Here is a 20876-nt window from a genome sequence, read left to right on the forward strand (position 1 = left end):
TTGACACACTGAACTCTATCTGAGAAGTAGTTGGTGAACCAGGCAAGGCAGTCATTTGAGAAGCCAAGGCTGTTGAGTCTGCCGATAAGAATGTGGTGATTGACAGTGTCGAAAGCTTTGGCCAGGTCGATGAATACAGCTGCACAGTATTGTCTCATATCGATGGTGGTTATGATATCGTTTAGGACCTTGAGCGTTTCTGAGGTGCATCCATGACCAGCTCATGACCAGATTGCATAGCGGAGAAGGTACGGTGAGAATCAAAATGGTCGGTGATCTGTTCCATGATCTCGCCATCACGGTTGACAACTCCATTGTGTCCTCCTCCCAGAGTGCTAAGAACCTTGGCGTGATCCTGGACAACACCCTGTCATTCTCAACTAACATCAAGGCGGTGACCCGTTCCTGTAGGTTCATGCTCTACAACATTCGCAGAGTACGACCCTGCCTCACGCAGGAAGCGGCGCAGGTCCTAATCCAGGCACTTGTCATCTCCCGTCTGGATTACTGCAACTCGCTGTTGGTTGGGCTCCCTGCCTGTGCCATTAAACCCCTACAACTCATCCAGAACGCCGCAGCCCGTCTGGTGTTCAACTTTCCCAAGTTCTCTCACGTCACCCCGCTCCTCCGCTCTCTCCACTGGCTTCCAGTTGAAGCTCGCATCCGCTACAAGACCATGGTGCTTGCCTACGGAGCTGTGAGGGGAACGGCACCTCCGTACCTTCAGGCTCTGATCAGGCCCTACACCCAAACAAGGGCACTGCGTTCATCCACCTCTGGCCTGCTCGCCTCCCTACCTCTGAGGAAGTACAGTTCCTGCTCAGGCCAGTCAAAACTGTTCGCTGCTCTGGCACCCCAATGGTGGAACAAACTCCCTCACGACGCCAGGTCAGCGGAGTCAATCACCACCTTCCGGAGACACCTGAAACCCCACCACTTTAAGGAATATCTAGGATAGGATAAAGTAATCCTTCTAACCCCCCCCCCCCTTAAAAGAGTTAGATGCACTATTGTAAAGTGGTTGTTCCACTGGATATCATAAGGTGAATGCACCAATTTGTAAGTCGCTCTGGATAAGAGCGTCTGCTAAATGACTTAAATGTAAATGTAATCTTTTGGCATAACCCTTAGAAAGGCAGGGTAGTATACAGTGGGGCAAAAAAGTATTGTCAGCCACCAATTGTGCAAGTTCTCCCACTTAAAAAGATGAGAGGCCTGTAATTTTCATCATAGGTACACTTCAACTATGACAGACAAAATGAGAGAAAAAATCCAGAAAATCACATTGTAGGATTTTTATGTATTTATTTGCAAATTATGGTGGAAAATAAGTATTTGGTCACCTACAAACAAGCAAGATTTCTGGCTCTCACAGACCTGTAACTTCTTTAAGAGGCTCCTCTGTCCTCCACTCGTTACCTGTATTAATGGCATATATGTGTGTATATATATGTGTGTGTATATACATGTATATACACATATATGTATATATATATATATACACATATGTGTATATATATACATGTGTGTGTGTATGTATGTATGTATGTATGTATATGTATGTATGTATGTATGTATGTATGTATGTGTATATATATATACACATATGTATGTGTATATATATATACACATATGTATGTGTATATATATATATATACACATATGTATGTGTATATGTATATATATATATATGTGTGTGTGTAACAGTTTGGGTCTAGAGTGTCTCCCCCTTTTGAAGAGAGGGATGACCGCGGCAGCTTTCCAATATTTGGGGATCTCCGATGATACGAAAGACGTTGAACAGACTAGTAATAAGGGTTGCAACAATTGCGGCGGATAATTTTAGATAGAGAGGGTCCAGATTGTCTAGCCCGGCTGATTTGTAGGGGTCCAGATTTTGCAGCGCTTTCAGAACATCGGCTATCTGGATTTGGGTGAAGGAGAAATGGGGAAGGCTTGGGCAAGTTGCTGAGGGGGGTGCAGGGCTGTTGACCGGGGAAGAGGTAGCCAGGTGGAAAGCATGGCCATCCGTAGAAAAAAGCTTATTGAAATTATCAATTATCGTGGATTTATCGGTGGTGACAGTGTTTCCTAGCCTCAGTGCAGTGGGCAGCTGGGAGGAGGTGCTCTTATTCTCCATGGACTTTAGTGTCCCAGAACTTTATGGAGTTTGTGCTACAGGGTGCAAATTTCTGTTTGAAAAAGCTAGCCTTTGCTTTCCTAACTGCCTGTGTATATTGGTTCCTAACTTCCCTGAAAAGTTACATATCGCGGGGGCTATTCGATGCTAATGCAGTATGCCACAGGATGTTTTTGTGCTGATCAAGGGCAGTCAGGTCTGGAGTGAACCAAGGGATATATCTGTTCTTAGTTCTGCATTTTTTGAACGGGGCATGCTTATCTAAGATGGTGAGGAACGCACATAAAGAATAACCAGGCATCATCTACTGATGGAATGAGGTCAATATCCTTCCAGGATACCCGGGCCAGGTTGATTAGAAAGGCCTGCTCGCTGAAGTGTTTTAGGAAGCGTTTGACAGTGATGAGGGGTGGTCGTTTGACCGCAGACCCATTACGGATGCAGGCAATGAGGCAGTGATCGCTGAGATCCTCGTTGAAGACAGAGGTGTATTTGGAGGGCGAGTTAGTTAGGATGATATCTATGAGGGTGCGCATGTTTACGGATTTGGGTTTGTACCTGGTAGGTTCATTTGATAATTTGTGAGATTTGTCACATGCTTCGTAAACAACATGTGCAGATTAACAGTGAAATGCTTACTTAGGGGCCCTTCCCAACAATGCAGAGAAATAACTTATAGAAAGATAACACAAGGAATAAATACACAATGAGGAACAAAAACTTGACTATATACACAGTGTATTGAGTCAATGTGTGGCGGTATGTGGTAATTGAGGTAAATACTAAATGTTAATATGGGTAGAGGTAAATTGACTAGGCAACGGCATGGATAATAAGCAGTAGCAGCAGTATATGTGATGAGTCAAAAGAGTCTGTGCAAAGGGGGGTCAATACAGATAGTACAGGTAGCTATTTGATTAACTATTTAGCAGTCTTATGGCTTGGGGGTAAAAGCTGTTCAGAGTTCTGTTGGTTCCGGACTTGGTGCATCAGTACCGCTTGCTTTGCAGTAGCAGAGAGTCTTTGACAATTTTTAGGGCCCTCTGACACTGCCTGGTGTAGAGGTCCTGGGTGGCAGGGAGCTTGGACCCAGTGATTTATTAGGCCGTCCCCACTTCCCTTCTGTAGCTCTTTGCGGTTGGATGCCAAGCAGTTACCATACCAAGCTGTGACACAGCCAGTCAAGATGATCTCAATTTTTTTAGGCTCTGAGCGCCCATGCCAAATATTCAGCCTCCTGAGGTGGAAGAGGCTTTGTTGGTGTGTGGGCCATTAAGTTAATTCCTTAGTAATGTGGACACAGAGGGAGTTCCAGCTCTCGTCCCGCAACACTACAGCCCCGTAGATGGGCCGTGCTTGGCCCTCCGTTTCCTGTAGTCCACCATCAGCTCATTTGTCTTGCTGACATTGAAGGAAATGTTATTGTGCCACACTGCCAGGTCACTGACCTCCTCCCTATAGGCTGTCTCGTTGTTTGTGATCAGGCCTACCCTCTTGTCGTCTGCAAACTTAATGATGGTGTTTGAGTCGTGCGTGGCCACGCAGTCGTGTGTGAACAGGGGGTACAGGAGGGGACAAAGCACACACCCCTGAGGGGACCCCATGTTGAGGGTCAGCGTGGCGGATGTATTGTTACCTACCCTTACCACCTGGGGGCGGCCCGTCATGAAGTCCAGGATCCAGTTGCAGAGGGAGGTGTTCAGTCCCAGGGTCCTGATTTAGTGGTGAGCTTGGAGGGCACTATGGTGTTGAATGCTGAGCTGTAGTCAATTAACAACATGCTCTTTATAGGGTTTCCTCTTATCCAACTAGGAGAAGGCAGTGTGGAGTGCAATAGAGATTGCGTCATCTGTGGATCTGTTGGGGCGGTATGCAAATTGGAATAGGTCCAGGGTGTCTGGAATGATGGTGTGGATGTGAGCCATGACCATCCAAGCATTTCATAGCTGCAGATGTGAGTGCTACAGGGGCGATAGTCATTTAGACAGGTTACTATTACGGAGTCTAGTTGATAGGTAATCGACTAGCTGGACTGTTCCCCAGACTCCACGCGTAGGGATTTGTACAATGCTTAACAAGGCTGTTGAACTTGACATTGGTGTCTGACTTGACATTGGTGTCTGTCTTTATTCCTTTATCCATCCTATCATACAGAAACAGTTACCTTGGCATTCTTGGGCACAGGGACTGTAGTGGTTTGCTTGAAACATGTAGGTATTATAGATGGGGTCAGGGAGCGGTTGAACATGTCAGTGAAGACACTCATCAGTGAATGCCAGCTGGTCAGTGAATGCTCTGAATATTCCTCCTGGTAATCCATCTGGCCCGAGGCCTTGTGAATGTTAAAGGAAAGGTTAACCCAATTTTTTTATGTTATATATCGTTTTTGTGCATCTCTGAGTGATGTGCGATTTTATTCCCTGGATAATTGCATGTTTTCATGTGTATCTGAGTTATTGGCCTTCAAGCAGGGAGAAATCCGTCCGGTATGACATCGCACCGTGATAGTCGCTCTCACTATACTGGAAGTTAATAGGAATACGACTTTTAGATCGCGAAAAACGTCTATCATAGATTTCAATACTGACTGATGTCTTAACTCGGGAGGTTGTCTTCTCTCGAATGAGCCATTGATCATAGTTTAACGATATTCCTACCTCGAGAAATGTGTAATTTAACGGAGGGTCTAGCACATTATTCCCATTTGTCTACCTTTTTAGTCCAGGGTGCATTGCATGTTGCCATTGCCAGAGATATTATAGAAAGTAGATAGGAGTCCAAGCTAAGCTAATCATCATGCAACCCCTTCTCAAAGTCAGTGTGTATGACGAGAAACGTGCTTATTTTCCTCTAAAGTACGTGATTTCACGATTCCAAAGCTCCTTGTCCCAGAATCGCACAGAATACACCGTGCGGCCCATTGACGTAGCATGGGCAACGTTTCCCATCCCCTCAAGTATATCTGTTGTTGCGAATGTTAGGTTGAGCGTAAGGTTGAACATGGCGAGATTGTAGACTCCTAAATTGATAGTGCATTTTGTTTAGGTGATTTTACAGATACCTAGCTATGTTACATGCTGATATTGTCCTTGGTATTACTGTGTTTAGCTATGTTTGCTTGCTACCTGCCTAGCTAGCCCATAGATAGAGAGCATTGCATTGTGTATTTTGTAGTCGACTTGAGCTGCAACACATTTCCACAACGATTTTCCAGGTTCCCACAAACCTTATAACGCCAAAATGGTTAAAAAAAAATCGCAAAAACTATTCTCACATATTAGTTTTATTTAACACTGTAAATTAAAGGAATTAGTGTTTTAGGGTGGATTTTCCTTTAACCTGTTTAAAGGTCTCACTCACATTTGACCTAGAGTTTGTGTATGCATTGATATGTAGGCTACATGTGCCTTTTTTTAAATGTATGTAGTTCTGTCCTTGAGCTGTTCTTGTCTAATGATGTTCTGTATTATGTTTTGTGTGGACCCCAGGAAGAGTAGCTGCTGCTTTTGCAACAGCTAATGGGGATCCTAATAAAATACCAAATACCAATACATTGGCTACAGAGAGTGAGATCAGAGTTGTCTGGAACAGCTATTGCTCTCATGCATGGTTCAGTGTTGCTTGCCTCAAAGCGAGCATAGAAGGCATTTAGCTCGTCTGGTAGGCTTGCGTCACTGGGCACCTCGTGGCTGAGTTTCCCTTTGTAATTCGTGATAGTTTGCAAGCCCTGCCACATCTGACACGCATCAGAGCTGGCATAGTAGGATCCATCTTGGTTCTGTATGGACACTGCCTGTTTGATCGCTCGTCAGAGGTCGTAGCGGGATTTCATTACATTATCAATGAAGTGCAGTATCATAAATGTCTTTGGACTTCACCAAGTAATGGGTCTAATATAATGGCAAGGGCTATGTAATTAACACTTAAGTCGGTTAAATTCAACAACAACAAAAAATATTTTTCTTATTTCCTCAGCAGAATCGTCAGCCAATGATGAATCAGATGGGTGTGTCCAACATGAACCTACCTCTCAGACCCAGTGTACCTAACCAGGTTAGTCAGAATACTGTAGCAGATCATTATTATTACAGCTCCATGCGTGTGTGAGTTTGCATCCTTAATGGCGCCTGATTCCCTATAAATAAAGGTTAAATAAATAAAAAATAAAATTCAAATATAGTGTACTTCTTTTGGCAGCAGCCTATTCCCTATATAGTGTCCTACTTTTGACCAGGCCCTATAGGGGTCTGTTCAAAAGTAATGCACTTTATAGGGAATAGGATTCTATTTGGGCTGCACACTAAATGCCTGAAGTCTAAATGTGTCTTGTCTGTCCTCCTAGGGAACCCTGAATGCTCAGATGTTGGCCCAGAGACAGAGGGAGTACCTGAGTAACATCCTGCGCCAGCGCCAGCAGCACGTCCACCAGAGAGCCATGCTGATGCGGGCCCAGGGCCTCAACACCCCCCCCAACATGGCTTCAGCGGCTGGGGCAGTGGAGCCCTCACAGTCCCCTGGCATGCCCCCCGGTTCCATGGGCACCAACCCTCGGATCCCCCAAGCAAACCCCCAGCAGTTCCCCTACCCGGCCAGCTACGGTACTGGTCTTACGTCCCCGCCACCCTCCACCAGCCCCTTCCCCCCGCTGTCCCCTGGTCTCCCTGGGGCTCAGCAGCTTCTCTCCCCTCTCCACTCCTCCTCAATCTCGCATGGCTCCTCCCAGATGAGTCTAGCTAACCAGCAAGGGATGATGGGAAACGTAGGTGGCCAGTTTGGAGCCGTAGTGAATCCACAAATGCAGCAACACCGTGCCTTCCAGTTTCCCAGCTCAGGTATAATGTAATATAATGCTGCCCGGTCACCTCGCTGTGTGGCTTCCTGTCACAGCTTTGGTTTAATTTCAATTGATAATAATTTTAATCATACGTGGGTTTAATTCGGTGGCTGCATGACTGTAGTGGTATTTGTTTCTCATACATACTCCGTGGTGGTTTAGCTGAACAGCTGCCAATGAAATGGTACACTACCGGTCAAACGTTTTAGAACACCTACTCATTCAGGCGTTTTTCTTAATTTTTACCATTTTCTACATTGTAGAATAATAGTGAAGACATTAAAACTATGAAATGACACACATGGAATCATGGAGGAACCAAAGGATAAGTTCATTAGAGTTACCAGCCTCAGGAATTGCTTCATGGTTGAGTTGCTGAAAAGAAACCACTACTAAAGGACACCAATAAGAAGAAGATACTTGTTTAGGCCAAGAAACACAAGCAATGGACATTAGACCGTTGGAAATGTGTCCTTTTGGTCTGGAGTCCAAATTTGAGATTTTTGGCACCAACCATCATGTCTTTGTGAGATGCGGTGTGGGTGAACGGATGATCTCTCCGCATGTGTATTTCCCACCGTGAAGCATGGAGGAGGAGGTGTGATGGTGCTTTGCTGGTGACACTGTCAGCGATTTATTTAGAATTCAAGGCACACGTAACCAGCATGGCTACCACAGCATTCTGCAGTGATACGCCATCCCATTTGGTTTGCGCTTAGTGGGACAATCATTTTTTTTTCAACAGGACAATGACCCAACACACCTCCAGGCTGTGTAAGGGCTACTTAACCAATAAGGAGAGGGATGGAGTGCTGCATCAGATGACCTGGCCTCCACAATCCCCCGACCTCAACCAAATTGAGATGGTTTGGGATGAGTTGGACCGCAGAGTGAAGGAAAAGCAGCCAACAAGTGCTCAGCATATGTGGGAACTCCTTCAAGACTGTTGGAAAAGCATTCCAGATGAAGCTGGTTGAGAGAATGCCAAGCGTGTGCAAAGCTGTCATCAAGGCAATGGGTGGCTATTTGAAGAATCTCAAATATAAATATATTTTGATTTGTTTAACACTGTTTTTGGTTACTACATGATTCTATATGTGTTATTTCATAGTTTTGATGTCTTCACTATTATTCTACAATGTTGAAAAGTCAAAATAAAGAAAAACCCTTGACTGAGTAGGTGTTCTAAAACTTTGTACTGGTAGTGTATGCCTCATGTAATCTCACAGGTATATCTACCTAAAGATATCAGAGGACTTGTGATCCATAGTATTAACAACTCATTGTCTCTGTCATGTTAGTCAAAACAATCCATTACATATGATACAGGGATAAGAATTACCAATAGCATTATCAGATTGCTTCATGTTGGTGTTCACAAAGATGTTGGTGGTGGCTGAGCTGTAGAATTTTCATATTTTTCTTCTCCTTCTCTTACCCATTTATGTGACTGTGTAGATTTGATTGTGCAACGTTTTTGACCAACTGCATGTACTTTACTTTACTTTGGCTCTTCATGTATTTCTGTTTCTTCATTAACATATCTGCAGTAGTCAACTACAACACATAGCTTATCTTTAGCCTGGTCCCACATCTATTTGTGCTTTTGGCAATTCCATTTCTGTCATTGTCAAGCTAAACATGGCATGACGATGAATGACAAGGAGTTGGAAGGCTGGAAAAAACAGACTGGCATTCAAACAATTTTATCTTGACAATGAAATGAATGTTTAGGTAACGTCTACTGTACTCTCCACCCCTCAGTACTGATAACAAATGTCTCCTCCCTGGTCCTTTCAGGTATAAACCAGCAGCAGCAGGACGCAGGCTTCACAGGAGCCACCACCCCCCAGAGCCCCCTCATGTCCCCCCGCATGAGTCACGCCCAGAGGCCCATGATGCAACAGCAGGCCCAGGCCAACTCCTCCTACCAGCCCTCCTCTGAGATGAACGGCTGGCCTCAGGGCAACATGTCAGGAAACAGGTGAGACTGACTGGCAGCTCTAACTGGATCTTTGATCAAAATCAAATTTTATCACATGCGTCAAATTTTTATTTAACCTTTATTTAACTAGGCAAGTCAGTTAAGAACAAATTCTTATTTACAATGACTGCCTTCCCCGGCCAAACCCAAACGATGCTGGGCCAAATGTGCGCCGCCCTATGGGACTCCCAAACCCGGCCGGATGTGATACAGCCTGGATTCGATCCAGGGTGTCTGTAGTGACGCCTCAAGCACTGAGATGCAGTGAGTTAGACCGCTGCGCCACTCGGGATCTAAAGTGTTAAAATAACTATGCATAGATAATAACCAGAGAGTAGCAGCAGTGTAAAAAGGGGTGGGGGGGCAATGCAAATAGTCATTTGATTAGCTGTTCAGGAGTCTTATGGCTTGGGGGTAGAAGCTGTTAAGAAGCCTTTTGGTTGCAAAATTCAAGTAACTTCAGAAAGGGTTTCCAGGAAGTCCTGGTTGGAGGATTCCCTGAATCAGGAGGAAATTAACAGAAATATGTAATTCTTCATCCAGGTTGCAACCCGACTGCTAACCTTTGTATTTAGTTGTCATGGTTATGATCATAGACTTATGTTTTGATTCTGCATGAATCTACACTGTCTGTAGGATATATCCAGTATGCTCTCATGATACACATTTTCATCAACCTGTGGTAAAATCTGTGATTGAACATGTACCTTTTGATTTCCATGCTATGTTTCAGCATGTTCACACAACAGTCTCAATCTCAGCAGTACATGCCCCAACAGTCTAATGGTGGAATGTACACCGGCACAAACCTGAACATACAGGGTGTCCCCATGGCCTCCAACGCCAACGGCAGCATGAACAACATGAACCAAGTGTCAGCAGGCCAGATCACCATGCCTACAGGAAGCCTGTCTTCCATGGAGCCTGAGCAGGTGTGTGTCCAGTTCAAGTTCCACCCACTCCTTTGTGTACTTTAGTTTCTCTTTATCATTTAGAGAAACTAAAGTTAAATCTGATTTAGAAATTAAAATGAAAGAAAAAAAGAACACCATCTTAGAAAAAGCCAATAAATAATCTTTACAAGCTAAAGAAGGAAAATACAATTTCATAACTACGATCTTTTACTTTTGAAGAGAGCCAACAACTACAGGTTAAACTCAAATAAAGAATACTACTTAATGGCAAATAAAGCTGTAAAATATCTCTCACCTCTCACAAAACAAATACATGCTAAACCAGTTAGAATTTTAAAAGATATAAACTCTGTATTTAGAAACAACGTGATTTTGACCATTTTTTTAAATCTTCAATGAAAATGTATATGAATCAACATTAAACAGTTGGATGGATCCTATAGCCTTCTTAGACTCAACAACTCTGAAGCAGTTATCAACAGAAAAAGTACCATCACTAAAAACAGAGATTATTCAAGAAGAAATATTAGAAACTGTTAAAACATTTGCATGGAAAAAAGCACCAGAAATGGATGTCTTTCCTATAGAAATCTATTCAACATTCTGGGATAAAGTAGCCTCCCTATTTACACAACACTCAAATCAGTGCTTCCTAGTTCCATGTATCAAAAAGTTTTCAATTATATTAAAACCAGGAAAATCTGTAGTCCCCTGCTGATTATAAACCGATAAGTTTAATAAATTGTGACAAAATAATAACAAAACTTACAAGCAATAGAATGGCAAGTCTTACCAGACTTGATAAACATTTATCAAACAGGAATTATTAAAATTAGACACAAACAAGAACATGTCAGTTTAATACAATACACAACAACAACAAAGATATACAGATTTATCAATAATGGCTGTTGATGCCAAAAAGGCGTTCGACTGTCTTGAATGGCCTTTTATATTCAAAACTTTGGAAGCTTTCAACTTTCCATCTGAAATAATATATTTAATAAAAACATTGTATAATTGTCCCTAAGCAAAAATATACACAAATACAGTTGAAGTCGGAAGTTTACATACATGCACTTAGGTTTGAGTCATTAACTCGTTATCAACCACGCCACAAATTTCTTGTTAACAAACTATAGCTTTGGCAAGTCGGTTAGGACATCTACTTTGTGCATGACAGAAGTCATTTTTCCAACAATTGTTTACAGACAGATTATTTCACCTATAATTCACTGTATCACAATTCCAGTGGGTCAGAAGTTTACATACACAAGTTGACTGTGCCTGGGCCTCCCGGGTGGCGCAGTGGTCTAAGGCACTGCATCACCAGAGATTCTGGGTTTGAGCCCAGGCTCTGTCGCAGCCGGCCGCGACCGGGAGGTCCATGGGGCGTCACACAATTGGCCCAGCGTCATCCGGGTTAGGGAGGGTTTGGCCGGTAGGGATATCCTTGTCTCATCGTGCACTAGCGACTCCTGTGGCAGGCCGGGCGCAGTGCTCGCTGACCAGGTCGCCAGGTGTACAGTGTTTCCTCTGACACATTGGTGCGGCTGGCTTCCGGGTTGGATGTGCATTGTGTCAAGAAGCAGTGCGGTTGGGTTGTGTTTCTGAGGACGCGTGGCTCTCGACCTTCGCCTCTCCCGAGTCCTTACGGGAGTTGCAGCGATGAGACAAGACTAACTACTACCTATTGGATACCACAAAATTGGAGAGAAAAAAGGGGGGGGAAAGAGTTTGCTGCCTTCAAACAGCTTGGAAAATTACAGAAAATTGTCATGGCTTTAAAAGCTTCTGATAGGCTAATTTACATCATTTGAGTCAATTGGAGGTGTACCTGTGGATGTATTTCAAGGCCTACCTTCAAACTCAGTGCCTCTTTGCTTGACATCATGGGAAAATCAAAAGAAATCAGCCAAGACCTCAGCAAAAAAATTGTAGACCTCCACAAGTCTGGTTCATCCTCGGGAGCAATTTCCAAATACCTAAAGGTACCACTATCATCTGTACGAATAATAGTATGCAAGTATAAACACCATGGGACCACGCAGCCGTCATACCGCTCAGGAAGGAGACGCGTTCGGTCTCCTAGAGATGAATGAACTTTGGTGCAAAAAGTGCAAATCAATCCCAGAACAACAGCAAAGGACATTGTGAAGATGCTGGAGGAAACAGGTACAAAAATATCTATATCCACAGTAAAACGAGTCCTATATCGACATAACCTGAAAGGCCGCTCAGCCAGGAAGAAGCCACGGCTCCAAAACCGCCATAAAAAAGCCAGACTACGGTTTGCAACTGCACATGGGGACAAAGATCGTACTTTTTGGAGAAATGTCCTCTGGTCTGATGAAACAAAAATAGAACTTTGGCCATAATGACCATCGTTATGTTTGGAGGAAAAAAGGGGGATGCTTGCAAGCCGAAGAACACCATCCCAACCGTGAAGCACGGGGGTGGCAGCATCATGTTGTGGGGGTGCTTTGCTGCAGGAGGGACTGGTGCACTTCAAAAAATAGATGGCATCATGAGAAGGGGAAATTATGTGGATATATTGAAGCAACATCTCAAGACATCAGTCAGGAAGTTAAAGCTGGTTGCAAATGGGTCTTCCAAATGGACAATGACCCCAAGCATACTTCCAAAGCTGTGGCAAAAGGGCTTAACCTCTCTGCGCTACGGATCCCTTTAGCGGGATCATTTTCCTAAACAACCGCTGAATTGCAGGGCACCAAATATTACTCAAAATATTTATAATCATGCAATCACAAGTGAAATATACCTAAACACAGCGTAGCTTGTTGTTAAGCCACCTATCGTGTCAGATTTTGAAAATATGCTTTACAGCGAAAGCAATCCAAGCTTTTGTGAGTATCAATCAATGCTAGAACAGCTAGCCCCAAATTAGCATGGTCACAAAAGTCAGAAAAGCTTACCTTTGATAATCTTCGGATGTTTGCACTCACGAGACTCCCAGTTACACAATAAATGTTCTTTTTGTTCGATAAATATTACTTTTATAACAAAAAAACGCCATTTGGGTTGCGCGTTATGTTCAGAAAACCACAGCCTCGTTCCGTTAGACGAAAATTACAAAAACTATCCGTAATGTTCGTAGAAACATGTCAAATGATTTTTATAATCAATCCTCAGGTTGTTTTTAACAAACATAATCGATAATATTTCAACCGGACCGTAACCTATTCAATAAAAGAGAGAAAGAAAATGGAGAGCTACCCCTCTCGTGCGCAGGAACTAATCAAAGGACACCTGACTAGTTTTGAAGAATCTCGCTAATTTTTCTAAATAAAAGCCTGAAACTATGTCTAAAGCCTGGTCACAGCCTGAGGAAGCCATTGGAAAAGGAATCTGGTTGATACCCCTTTAAATGGAAGAAAGACGGGCAATGAAACACAGATTTTTAAAATAAAAATCACTTCCGGGTTAGATTTCCTCAGGTTTTCACCTGCAAAATCAGTTTTGTTATACTCACAGACAATATTTTGACAGTTTTGTAGACTTTGGAGTGTTTCCTATCCTAATCTGTAAATTATATGCATATTCTATGATCTCGACCTGAGAAATAGTCCGTTTACCTTGGGAACGTTATTCAAAAATAAAATAAATCTGACCCCTAGCGTTAAGGACAACAAAGTCAAGGTAATGGAGTGGCCATCACAAAGCCCTGGCCTCAATTCCATAGAAAATGTGTGGGCAGAACTGAAAAAGCATGTGCGAGCAAGGAGGGCTACAAACCTGACTCAGTTACACCAGCTCTGTCAGGAGGAATGGGCCAAAATTCACCCAACCTATTGTGGGAAGCTTGTGGAAGGCTACCCGAAACGTTTGACTCAAGTTAAACGCAATGCTACCAAATACTAATTGAGTGTATGTAAACTTCTGACCCACTAGGAATGTGATGAAAGAAAGAAATAAATCATTCTCTCTACTATTATTCTGACATTTCACATTAAAATAAAGTGGTGATCCTAACTGACCTAAGACAGGGAATTTTTACTATGATTAAATGTCAGGAATTGTGAAACTGAGTTTAAATGTATTTGGCTAAGGTGTATGTAAACTTCCGACTTCAACTGTAATACATTATCTGATTAAATTGCTTTAGAATTGGGCACGACAGGGATGTCCCCTCTCCCCCCTCCTATTTGCACTGGCAATTGAACCGCTTCTTAAATCTAAGGGTGGTTTTAACCTTCCAGACTTGGAATTGTATCAACTTGCTACCCAAAGCTTTTACTTGCGGCATATAGTTAAATTCACTGAAGAGGAACAATGGGTACATATTGAAGATGTGCACGCTCATCCCCAGAATATTTTTACGTGTCTATTTTCAAAGGATAAAGCTAAGAACATTTAACAACTTCATAGTTAAGAACACTACAACAATATGAAACGTATTCTACAAGAACCAATATCACTCTCTAAAACCACATCCTTATGAAACAATCCTTGGATAACCTTTCAGAATTCACAGATAAATTGGTCCACATGGAAAAACTAAAGGTATATCAACCGTAAATGACTTGGTAACAGGAAATACACTGAACAAAAATATAAATGCAACATTTTCAAAGATTTACTGAGTTAGAGTTCCTGTAAGGAAGTCAGTCAGTCAATATAAATAAATAAATTAGGCCCTTATCTATGGATTTCACATGACTGAGCAGGGGCTGGGCTGGCCTGGGAGGGCATAGGCCAACCCACTTGGGAGCCAGGCCCACCCATTGGGGAGCCAGGGCCCAGCCAATCAGAATTAGTTTTTCTGCACAAAGGGCTTTATTATGGGGTATTGTGTGTAGATTGCTGAGGAAATTGTTTTATTTAATCAATTTTAGAATAAAGCTGAAACGAAACAAAATGTGGGAAAAGTCAAGCGGTCTGATTTTCTTTCCAAAGGCACTGTATGAGGAATAGGGTACCGTTTGGGAGGCAGCTGTAGTGTGGTGATGTAGTGGAACATCAAACAAGTCTTTGGGTGTTCCTACTACCACAGGTGAATCATGATAATGCCTTGAGATGAAGGGATAGCATCATTCTAGACCAGTTGGCTGGAATTGACATGTTAACACAAAGTGACGCAACTCCAGTGAGTAACGTTTCATCTTCTGTTGTTGTCTGCCCAACATTAGGGATTAGTGTATTTAAAAACGTTTACACACTAAAACAGACAGCACCGATTTGTCAATGAGGGCCTTCTTCCCATGTCCTTATAATCCCCTGTGTCTCTTTTAGAATGTTGTCAGTCGTATTTCACTAAATTCTGCCCTTTTGTCCCCCACAATGAAATCGGGTGGGAGACTGGATCTGTCTCTGTCCGGTCCTATGTTAGTTAGATGTAACATCTGACACCACTGGCCCGATTTTGACTAAACTTGGGTGAATGATGTGTCTTGCCATAGAGATCTGGCATTTACAATATTACACTGATTGGCCTAAGGGGGGCAGTATAGTAATCAACTGAAATGTTGCCTTGTTTAAATCAAAGAAACATTTTCTTTTTCAGAACTATTGCTGACCCCGGTCTATTGTTGGACAACACGGTTTACAAAAGGTCAACACCCAATGAAAACACTGGCATCCAACCAACCAACTGCTCCTGCAGTTCTCCCTGAACCAACCAACTGCATTCACCTTAGTGTGACTTAGGTCCTTCCCAAATAGGCTTCACACACACACACACACACACTTACGTATGTATGTATGTATGTATGTATGTATGTATGTATGTATGTATGTATGTATGTATGTATGTATGTATGTATGTGTGTGTGTGTGTGTGTGTGTGTGTGTGTGTGTGTGGTGTGTGTGTGTGTGTGTGTGTGTGTGTATATATATACACATATACACATATACACATATACACATATATATATATAATGGAGTCATATTCACACAATATAGAAGCAAAACTGATCCTGTCAGCAGGCATCTGGTCAAATAAATGTATTCATTTCAGGGGATAGAACGCAGACTATGGCTCCCCTCAAATGCTCTCTACTCCTCTTTTTAGTTATTTTCTTAATAACAATATTTTATTTGATCGTTTCTTTGTATGCACAGGTGTGAGACAAAATTATATCACATGATTTCAAAAATTAAATAAGTGATATTAGAAATGGTTTGAAGAGCATAAACTATACAATGATGTTGATTTTGAATGGTTACATTGTAAAGCCTGACTAAAGTAGTCACTTGAAAGGTTTATAAAATAAATGTTTTACAGGTATTTATAGTTTTTAAACTTGAGAAACTTTCTTTGTATGAAACTGTAAAAAGGGGGCAAGGGTTAAGTTTCTTAACAAGTATCCCTTAATGGTACCTTATTGTGTCTATTTGAATTACATATTTTAGGTCCTGTAGTTTCAGATGAAATTGTCAAATTAATCCCCCTGCTGCGATATGTATGAAGGTGAATGTTCATAGTTTGTATATATTACAGTATAGATTAATTAATTAAGATGTTTTTTTTTCTCTCTAGCCTGGTGTTACGACCACTGAAATATGACTTCAGTCATACCATTTGTGTTGGATTAACTAACAAAGGACTGTTTATCAGGGTTTCAACCAATTTGCATAAGGATTTTTCCTTGCACTTCATTTCGACTTCATTACAATGAAAGGAATGGACAGACCTACCAACAGGCATAACTGAATACTTTAGGGTGCTCTGACTGTGCTGATTTTGTGTGCTGCCCTATAAAAAAGCTGGAAGTGTAAAATGAACAGGTAATATGTATTTTTCAAGCCATATTCCTGTACTATTCCCATTTTTGTTTATCGTCTGTAAGCACATAGCAAATATGAGCTCATAGAATTTATTTAAAAAAATTGTAGAATGTGAAAATTCCAAATTGTCTGCAAACACTGAAATGAAGTTGGGCTCACATAATCATGTGTTTAAAAATGTGTGGCCAGAAAATATCTATTTTGTAGGTTTGCACTGGTTATTATGATGTCACTGACGATGCAAAGGATAATTTTTTTTTTTTGTGATGGCCAATTTCTCCCAATTAATTACAAATTTTCCTAAACAAGGCATTATTAAAGAGTTCAGCAGTTTGAAGATTAGGATGCTCTGATATATATATTCAAGAAAAGTAATTCTAGAACGATGCACTGCTCTCATTGCAAATCCAAAGATGTCATTACTACCTTCTAAAATAAACTTAAGCCATGAAGTGTTACTGTGTTAACAGCCTTTTGTAAGGCATGCATTTTGGCAATCATGATGACAAGTTTTTAAGGAAAGAGTTTGCATACAAATATAACTCACAAAGTTTGGTTGAATTGAATTGCTTTTTGTCTTCAATTCTGACTGATCAAGACATTTATTTTGTAAAATATGTTATTAATTTATAGTTTGCTATTTGATCAATTGGTAAATATTACATGCAAGTACCTTAACATGCTAAAGACCTAGCATAATGCCTTAGATCTGTTTTTCTGTCATGTGTATTGCTGTGAAGTTGAAAGTTGTATCATATATGTATAGTGAAGTGACAATACTGAAGAGTGCATTGTTACTCAGTGGCCGTACCTGAAGTGGCACCCTATTCACTATATATAGTGCACTACTTTTGAGCAGGGCCTCTAGGGAATAGGGTGCCATTTCAGACGCAGACAATGTACTTGTGCTATGGTTAGACTACTACACCCCTGTTTTTCAGTTGGTTTTCAGATTTTTCTTTCCCCCACATTTTATTTGTGATCAGTGGGTTTTATTATTATTATTTGTACAATTGTTTCATATTTTGACTTTAAGATGAGTATGTAAACAATGGTAAATCAAAGCAATATTGTAAAACATGAGGTTTTGTGTAGAAAGCTCAGTGTTGCAGTTCAGAGATGTTTTTCGAGGTGTGATGTTCATATTAAATATCACTGTTCACCTGCATCAATGTTTATCCAGAGTGGGAGCATTTATGTAAAAAGTTATATTTACACCTTATGCAAGCTGTTGACTAATATTGCATTTGCCAATGCTGCTTGCTAATTTATGATTTATGTCATTGTAAATAAATTATTTTTTATTGTTGATTGACGTGTAATTACTGATTGACTTGGTCTACAATTCATGTCACTGTCCCATAAAAGACACATGGTTGACAGTTTGTGTAACGGTCCTGACCTGTTTTATGTTGTTTTTGTATGTGTTTAGGTCAGGGCATGTGTTTTGGGTGGGCAGTCTATGTTATCTGTTTCTATGTTGGTTTTGGTTGCCTGGTATGGCTCTTAATTAGAGGCAGGTGTTTTGCGTTCTCCTCTAATTAAGAGTCATATTTAGGTAGGGTGTTCTCACTGTTTGTTTGTGGGTGATTGTCTCCTGTTTCTGTGTCAATGTTACACCATACAGGATTGTTTCGGTTTGTTCGTGCGTTTATGTAGTCTGTTCCTGTGTCGGCGTGCTTCGTGTATTTGTAAGTTCGTTTGTTCAGGTCTGTCTACATCGTTTTGTTATTTTGTTAGTTATATCAAGTATAGTTCGTTTTCGTATTAGTTTGGTCTGTTTTGTTTATTTAATAAATAATCATGTATTCACAACCCGCTGCGCCTTGGCTCGATCACTACACCTCCTCTTCTTATGAAGAGAGAGAGGAACGCCTTTACAGAATCACCCACCATTCCAGAGCCAAGCAGCGGAGTAATTGGAGTAAGGGACAGGAAAAGAAGGAGCAATGGACATGGGACGATATATTGGACGGAAAGGGTTGCTACACATGGGAGGAGATCCTGGCTGGTAGGGATCGCCTCCCATGGGAACAGCTGGAGGCACTGAGGAGAGCAGAGGCTACCGGAGAGAGGAACCGGAGCTATGAGGGAACGCATCTGGCACGGAAGCCCAAAAAGCCCGTAAGTAATTCCCAAAAATTTCTTGGGGGGGGGGCTAGGAGGTAGTGGGCCAAGGGCAGGTAGGAGACCTGCGCCCACTTCCCAGGCTTACCGTGGAGAGCGGGAGTACGGGCAGGCGCCGTGTTACGCAGTAGAGCGCACGGTGTCTCCTGTACGAGTGCATAGTCCAGTGCGGGTTATTCCACCTCCCCGCACTGGTAGGGCTAGATTGGGTATTGAGCCAGGTGTCATGAGGCCGGCTCAACGCGTCTGGTCTCCAGTGCGTCTCCTCGGGCCGGCATACATGGCACCTGCCTTACGCATGGTTTCCCCGGTTCGCCTACATAGCCCGGTGCGGGTTATTCCACCTCCCCGCACTGGTCGGGCAACCGGGAGTATTCAACCAGGTAAGGTTGGGCAGGCTCAATGCTCAAGAGTGCCAGTACGCCTCCACGGTCCGGTATTTCCGGCACCACCTCCCAGCCTAGTACCTACAGTGCCTACACTACGCACTAGGCTATCAGTGCGTCTCCTGAGCCCAGTTCCTCCTCCACGCACTCTCTCTGTAGTGCGTGTATCCAGTTCGGTGCCTCCAGTTCCGGCACCACGCACTAAGCCTCCTGTGCGTCTCCAGAGCCCTGAACACACTGTATCTTCTCCCCCTACTAATCCTGATGTGCTTGTCCTCAGCCCGGTGTCACCAGTGCCGGTACCTCGCATCAGGGATAGAGTAGGCTTTGAGAGTACAGTGTTCCCTGTCCCTGCTCCCCGCACTAGTAGGAAGGTGCTTATCCTTAGCACGGTGCCTCCAGTTCCGGCACCACGCACCAGGTCTACAGTGCGCCGTATCCGGCCAGAGCCATCCGTCTCCCCAGCGCCATCTGAGCCATCCGTCTCCCCAGCGCCATCTGAGCCATCCGTCTCCCCAGCGCCATCTGAGCCATCCGTCTCCCCAGCGCCGTCTGAGCCGCCCGTCTGCCATGAGCCTGCAAAGCCGCCCGTCTGTCATGAGCCTGCAAAGCCGCCCGTCTGCCATGAGCCTGCAGAGCCGCCCGTCTGCCATGAGCCGCCAGAGCCGTCCGCCAGCCATGAGCCGCCAGAGCCGTCCGCCAGCCAGGAGCCGCCAGAGCCGTCCGCCAGCCAGGAGCCGCCAGAGCCGTCCGCCAGACAGGAGCCGCCAGAGCCGTCCGCCAGACAGGAGCCGCCAGAGCCGTCCGCCAGACAGGAGCCGCCAGAGCCGTCCGCCAGACAGGAGCCGCCAGAGCCGTCCGCCAGACAGGAGCCGCCGAGAGCCGTCCGCCAGACAGGAGCCGCCGAGAGCCGTCCGCCAGACAGGAGCCGCCGAGAGCCGCCCGCCAGACAGGATCCGCCGAGAGCCGCCCGCCAGACAGGATCCGCCGAGAGCCGCCCGCCAGACAGGATCCGCCGAGAGCCGCCCGCCAGACAGGATCCGCCGAGAGCCGCCCGCCAGACAGGATCCGCCGAGAGCCGCCCGCCAGACAGGATCCGCCGAGAGCCGCCCGCCAGACAGGATCCGCCGAGAGCCGCCAGCCAGACAGGATCCGCCGAGAGCCGCCAGCCAGACAGGATCCGCCGAGAGCCGCCAGCCAGACAGGATCCGCCGAGAGCCGCCAGCCAGACAGGATCCGCCGAGAGCCGCCAGCCAGACAGGATCCGCCGAGAGCCGCCAGCGAGCCATGAGCGCCGAGAGCCGCCAGCGAGCCATGAGCGCCGAGAGCCGCCAGCGAGCCATGAGCGCCGAGAGCCGCCAGCGAGCCATGAGCGCCGAGAGCCGCCAGCGAGCCATGAGCGCCGAGAGCCGCCAGCGAGCCATGAGCGCCGAGAGCCGCCAGCGAGCCATGAGCGCCGAGAGCCGCCAGCGAGCCATGAGCGCCGAGAGCCGCCAGCGAGCCATGAGCGCCGAGAGCCGCCAGCGAGCCATGAGCGCCGAGAGCCGCCAGCGAGCCATGAGCGTCGAGAGCCGCCAGCGAGCCATGAGCGTCGAGAGCCGCCAGCGAGCCATGAGCGTCGAGAGCCGCCAGCGAGCCATGAGCGTCGAGAGCCGCCAGCGAGCCATGAGCGTCGAGAGCCGCCAGCGAGCCATGAGCGTCGAGAGCCGCCAGCGAGCCATGAGCGTCGAGAGCCGCCAGCGAG

The 20876-nt window shown here is 44.4% G+C and overlaps 1 protein-coding gene across 9 annotated transcripts in view; it reads left to right on the forward strand.

Annotated features, from left to right (window-relative positions):
* LOC129823987 (nuclear receptor coactivator 2-like) overlaps positions 1-17930 on the forward strand; it is a 60292-nt gene extending 42362 nt beyond the window's left edge. For 5 of the 9 annotated variants that reach the window (XM_055883209.1, XM_055883208.1, XM_055883214.1 and 2 more), the window contains 5 exons: positions 6116-6193; positions 6483-6972; positions 8775-8958; positions 9692-9890; positions 16372-17930. In XM_055883209.1, coding sequence (XP_055739184.1) covers positions 6116-6193; positions 6483-6972; positions 8775-8958; positions 9692-9890; positions 16372-16398 — 978 coding nt within the window. In that variant the 3' untranslated portion in view covers positions 16399-17930. Of the gene's footprint in view, positions 1-6115; positions 6194-6482; positions 6973-8774; positions 8959-9691; positions 9891-15396 lie in introns of all 9 variants that reach the window. The other 4 variants (XM_055883215.1, XM_055883212.1, XM_055883217.1 and 1 more) reach the window with 4 other exon arrangements.
* The last annotated feature ends 2946 nt before the right edge of the window (positions 17931-20876 follow it).

The sequence above is a fragment of the Salvelinus fontinalis genome, chromosome 26 (genome assembly GCF_029448725.1).
Source record: "Salvelinus fontinalis isolate EN_2023a chromosome 26, ASM2944872v1, whole genome shotgun sequence".
In the NCBI taxonomy this organism is placed as follows: domain Eukaryota; kingdom Metazoa; phylum Chordata; class Actinopteri; order Salmoniformes; family Salmonidae; genus Salvelinus; species Salvelinus fontinalis.